The 5865-nt window shown below is 59.8% G+C and overlaps 1 protein-coding gene across 1 annotated transcript; it reads right to left on the reverse strand.

Annotated features, from left to right (window-relative positions):
• Positions 1 to 781: 781 nt before the first annotated feature.
• On the reverse strand, positions 782 to 3945 carry LOC108634797 (the record flags this gene model as incomplete). The annotated part of the gene is made up of 4 exons (XM_018045051.1): positions 782 to 2477; positions 2772 to 3196; positions 3375 to 3588; positions 3848 to 3945. Coding segments are annotated over 4 exons (1044 nt in total), but the record flags the coding sequence as incomplete, so codon positions are not given.
• Positions 3946 to 5865: the final 1920 nt, after the last annotated feature.

Raw genomic sequence — 5865 nt, forward strand, 5'->3', positions numbered from 1 at the left:
AGCGGTAGCTCATAGCTTTCTCACAACCCATACAGATCATGACTGGATGTGAAAGAAAGGGAAGTCACTCGGTCGTGTTCGACTCTTTGCGACGCCACGGACTGTAGCCTACCAGGCTCCTCCATCCGTGGACAGTTCCAGGCAAGAATCCTAGAGTGGGTTGCCATTTCCTTCTGCCATTGGACGGGAGGAGAAGGATTCATGTCCACTGTCATGGCAACTTTCTCAGATGATCATGCTGCTGCTGCTGCTGCTGCTGCTGCTGCTGCTGCTGCTGCTGCTGCTGCTGCTGCTGCTGCTGCTGCGTCGCTTCGGTCGTGTCCGAATCTGTGCGACCCCACAGACGGTAGCCCACCGGGCACCCCCGTCCCTGGGATTCTCCAGGCAAGAACACTGCAGTGGGTTGCCATGTCCGCCTCCAAGGCGTGAAAGTGAAACGCGCAAGGGAAGTCGCTCAGTCGTGTCCGACTGTGAGCGACCCCGTGGACTGCGGCCCACCAGGCTCCTCCCGTCCATGGGATTTTCCGGGCAAGAGGACTGCAGTGGGGCGCCATGGCCTTCCCCGGATAGTACCATACAATAATAATAACGCTGTTCATTAGAATCACCGTGCTCTTTGTGACGTATACAGTATAGATGTACCTTATCCGTGAAGTCGTTTTTTTTTTTTTTCTTTCCCCCTTACATCAATGCAATATCTTCCCATTTCTCCCTCCCCCAGCCGTTCTGTGATGACCGTCTTCCTTCTTTCTTTCTTTCTTTCTTTCTTTTTTGGATGGCCATCCATGGCATGTGAGTGGCATGAGAAAGTCTTTCTCTTTCTCTACCTGACTTATTCATTTGGCATCACGCCCTAAGTCACATCCATGCTATCACCAGACAAGAATGCGTTCGTTCCCGTGGCTCCGTGGGACATCTATTTCTACCTATCGATCGATCTCTGTCTGGATCGTGTGTCTTCTTTCCCTCTTCTTCCCTTGATGGACACTCGGGCTGTTTCCCTCTCTTGACCCGTGTGACTGATGCTGCCGTGGACATGGGAGTGCAGATCTCTCTCTGAGATTTCGCTTCCGTGTCTCTTCTCTTTAGATGTCTACCCAGAAGTGAGAGTGTTGGAAAGATCGATCACGTCTCGACCACGACTCTTTTCGAAGTCCTTCTGAGGGGATCCAGGGAAGGATCCATTCTTTTCCCATAGACGCCGTTGGACTCCCAGTGCGACCGCACGCGTCTCAGGGAATACGGCGGCGACCACGACGACAACCCAAACGCTCCCGCGAACGCGATGGTGCCCGAGGGTGTGTCCGCAGGACGACTCCCCGGTGCCAGCTTTCCACGTCCACGAGCCGCCCACCCCCCACCCCCCCCGCGGTCGTCGGCAAGTCGTCCCATCCACACGGAGCCCCGGTTTTCGTGGGCCCGGGTTGCCTGGGTGCCAGTCGATCCCCAGATGAATGGAGCGATGACAGACTCCTTGGGGACCAGAGCAGAGAGACGTGGAATTCTTTCCACGAGACGAGTGCGATGAGAAGAGAACGATGCGAAGTGGTGCCTGGGGAGCCAGGAAGAGTCGCACGGGAAAGAGAACATGTCAGACGAGAGGGGAGAAGGATTCAAAGTGAGTGGAGCGCGGCGGGGGAGACGGGCCCCGAAGATGCGAGCAGATGCCGGGGGCACTGCACGCCTGGACCCGTGAGCCTGCAGGGAGCCGAGAGGGATGGCCGTCCGCTGTCTGCGGGTCCGCGTGGGCCGATCTCCAGAGCCCGGACCGGGAAGGACTTCTTCCCGAGAACAGGCACGCTCACGGTCCCCGCGGGTCACGTCTCCACTGGGCTCTCAGCACTGCAGGGAGAGCTTCCCGCACTTCCGATGGCACGGTGAGCTGCGGTTTCTTGATCTCATCGACCGCGGAGTCGGCGAGCTTCCCGAGGGATGGGACGAGGTATTGGCCGACGGCGTCCCATCCTAGACCCCGTATTGCTTTCAAATCGTGGGACGTCTCTGATCTCTGTGGGGGTGTGCCGTGTCTTCACGGCTGTGCGAGCGGTTCTCTCTCCGCGGAGGAGGGGGCCGCTCTGCGGTTGTGTGTCTGGGCTTCTCGTGGCTGTGGTTCCTCTTGGGGAGCGTGGGCACTGGGGCACGTGGGCTTCAGCGGCTGCTGGGTGTGGGCTCAGCGCTCGCAGTGGCCAGGATCTAGAGCACGGATTCCGTCGGCGAGGCCTATGGGCTTCGTGGCTCTGTAGCACGTGGGATCGTCCCGGGCCGGGGATGAAACCCGTGTTTCCTGCGTGGGCACGGGACGGTTTCCTACGGAGCCGCCGGGGAAGCCCCCGTCCCAAACTCGAGATGGATATCCTGCCGTCCCCCGCTTGGGATGGGAGAGTTTCTGAACGATCAGGCCCGGAAAAGGGATTGCATCGTGAAGGGTTGACCTTCGTTTCTCACAGACCGGCACTCTTGCTGCTTCTTGAAGTGTCCTAGAGAAGAAGACATCGGATTCCACGTGAGATCAGCTCCTTTGACTAGCCACAACAAGGGGGATGGAGAAACACAACAGTTGGTTTCTTTTGGACGATGAGCCCCCCTCTGTGTGTGTGTGTGTGTGTGTGTGTGTGTGTGTGTGTGTGTGTGTGTGTGTGTGTGTGTGTGTGTGTGAGAGAGAGAGAGAGAGAGAGAGAGAGAGAGAGAGAGAGAGAGAGAGAGAGAGAGAGAGAGGCCTTCGTGGTTCTAAAGCAAGAAGCACTGAGGAGTGAAGACATTCTTGAACTCACATCGTTTCCTTCCTTTCCGTCGTGATGGTCCAGTGATGTTTGGAGGACGACGTGGACTGTTTCAGGGTAGATGCTTTTAGAAGGCTGTGAAGGGACTTCCCTGCCTGGTGGTCCAGTGGTGAAGGATCCACCTGCCGAGGAGGCAGGGGGACAGGGTGTTTTCCACCGAACCCCTGATCCGGGACGATGCCACAGGGCTCCGGGCAGGTTCGACACAAACCTACAGAACGGACGGTGCCAGGCGTGAAGGCGAGGGCACACGGCCCGGGGACTCTGGACGAGGGTGACTGACGCGGACGGACACTGCCGTCTCCGTCTCCGTGGAGGTGGGTTGTGGCCAGCACGCTCCTCTGGGGCAGGCTGTTCCTAGGACCGTTGGGGAGCGTGCGCGTGCATGGGAGGAGCAGGGGACCTGAGGGGACTCTCTATCCTCTCTGCTCCACGGGATCCCCGGAACCCTCATCTGCTCCAAGAGAGGATTCGTCCCGTGGAAAGACAGACCCACACGCGAGTGAACCTCATTTCTGGTTCCCTTGGCTTCTGAAAGCGTGACGCTCCGGTTCGTGCGACTCTCTGGCTTTCTGTTCTTCCCGAGATCCCGGCCTGCTCACTGGAAGGACACGAGGAGCCGGATGAGATCTCCCTCTGCACGGCGGCGGCTCCAGCGTGCGCACGTTTCAGCGGCCACGGCTTGCGGACATCGCACCGAGAGCCGAAGCCCCGCCCGGTGGGACAGACGCCTGTTTCCACGACGGGGGAACCGTGCTCGGTGCGGGAAGCCCCATCCTTGCCCCTGCCTGTTCGATCTGCAGGGCCTCTGCAAAGAACACACGCGCCCGATCTCGTGACCGATCCCCTTTTCGGAGCCAGCCCGGGGCGTCGTCTGTTTCCCGGGCCACAGGCACACACTGGCACTGGGGAGTGGTGTCGTTCCTCCTCCTCGTCCTCCTCCTCCTCCTCCTCCTCGTCCTCCTCCTCCTCGTCCTCCTCCTCCTCCTCTCTGCCCCCACCCTTCCCCCCGCATGCAGGCTCCCCCACACCCCCGCCTGGCCCCGGCCCGTCCGGGTCTCCCCCACCCGCAGAAAAGGCCAGGGGACACATGGTCCCAGGACGACGCGGTCGAGAGCCAGTGGCAGTCCGCTGGGATGCGGGGAGGAGAGACGCCCGAGCGTACCTAGGCCGACACTGCCACCGTGTGGGGTGAGAGGCCGGTGCGAGGAGAGCTCAAGAGTTCAGAGGAGGAGGAAGAGGAGCAGGAGGCAGAGAGGGAGGCGGGGGGTGGAGGGGAGGGCCAGGCTGAAGCTGTCTCGGGGGCGATGACGTGGAAGAGAAACGTTCCCCTTCAGAAGGGCGCTCCGAAGAGAGAGCGTTCCGGCGGGACCTTGAGAGCACCTTCAAGCTGGGAGCGGGGTGGGGTGGGGTGGGGTGGGGTGGGGGAGGGAATCATCCAGACGTAGGAAAGACACCAGGCACAGAAGGCGAGACCGCTTCTTGACCAAAGGGAATCGGATGCTTTTCTGTCCACGTCTGTGCTCCATCCTCAGACTCTCATGGGAATCCAGCCGGCCGGCCGGCCGGCCGGCCGGCCAGCCACCGTCGTGTCGCTCCTTTTCTGTTCTCTCCGTGTTTCATGGCGAGTGAGTGAGAGAGTCTTTCGATGGTTCGCTAGGATGTGTGAATGTCGTGGGACCATGGTACTTGTCAGCCGTGGATGAACAGAACGGCTTCGGCTTTCAGGGTGATCCTGAACTCCCACGCCAAGGGAGGCCTGTGTGTCCCTGTGTGCTGGAGGACACCGTGCTACCCACATCTTGATCTCGGACTGAACACAACCACCGTGGGGAGGGTGTTCGTGGGTTGGCTTCCTTTCCTTTCCCTATGGCGCTCACCTGACCGTCCTGCCCACTCTTTGGATCCTTGATCTCCCCCTCGCCCTCGAGGCCATCGGTCCTTTTCTCTCTCCTCCTCCCGCTCCCCGTCCTCCTACTCACCCTAGTTTCTCCCCCCGCCTCCCCACTCCCCGCCCCTCCACACACACGCAAGTCCCGCTCTTCTCAAATGGACCTCTCACCGACGGCCAACGTTTCCTTTCGCCTTCTTTCCTTCCTCCCGTCCTGCTTCCTTCCCCCCCTCTTTTTTTTTTTTTTTCCCCTCGTGTGTTGTTCCCCCGTTCCTTTTCAGCTGTCCCGACGGTGTTTCCGAGTGCAGCGCATGACACAGAGATCACCAGGATGCATCTAGTGAGGGACCGTCCGTCACCGCTCGGTGTCACGGCAGATGACGTCTGGTGTCGTGACGCGCCCGTGACCCCTGGACTCCCCGGGTGGAAGGTCGCCCCGCGTCCTCTGTCTCCCTCGCCCGTGGCGCTCGTTCGCTCGTTCTCTCCCCCACCCCACCCCCCGCCACCGTCTCCCCCGCTCCCTCCTCTGGCCACCCCTCATGTGTTCCGTGGTGGTCTCTTAGGAGCCTGTTTCTCTTTGGTTCCGTTGTGTTCACGGTGTCTCGTTTGGTAGGTACTGCATGGAAACGACGGCTCTGAGGTATTTCATGGAGCATCATCCCCTCGAAAGGTCTCTCCAAGTTCCTGCAGACTGTGAGATTTCATTCCCTTCTGGTGGTTGAGTCCCATGCCTCTGTGTGCGTGTGTGTGTGTGTGTGTGTGTGAGTAGATACAGGCGTAGGCACACAGACAGAGAGCTCTCTCCTTCTGCGTGTACGGATGTCTACCTAGGTATGGGGGGGGGGGTCGATCCCACACATACACACGTCCGTAGCTTCTTTGTCCCCTCCGTGGGCACTCCGTGGAGTGGCTGGGTTGGGTCGAAGGGGACTCTTTGGTGGAGTGTTCCGAGGGAATCGCAGGACTCTTTTCCCTAGGGATGTGGTTTCTCTCTCTGGGAGGCCCCAGGGGATGAGATGTGATCTCTCTGAGTCCGCCCACGTGTTCCTCAGCGGCAGCAAAGACGCGTTCGATCGATCAGGAGCCACTGTCTTCTGATGTTTCGAACTTGCTGTCGCGATGGCGATTCCAGCTCCTGGGCCTTTCCCCTCCGAACGAGAAGGATCCTGGTCCAGATAAACGCCCCGGGGTGCT

Source organism: Capra hircus, unplaced genomic scaffold (assembly GCF_001704415.2).
Source record: "Capra hircus breed San Clemente unplaced genomic scaffold, ASM170441v1, whole genome shotgun sequence".
Taxonomy (NCBI): domain Eukaryota; kingdom Metazoa; phylum Chordata; class Mammalia; order Artiodactyla; family Bovidae; genus Capra; species Capra hircus.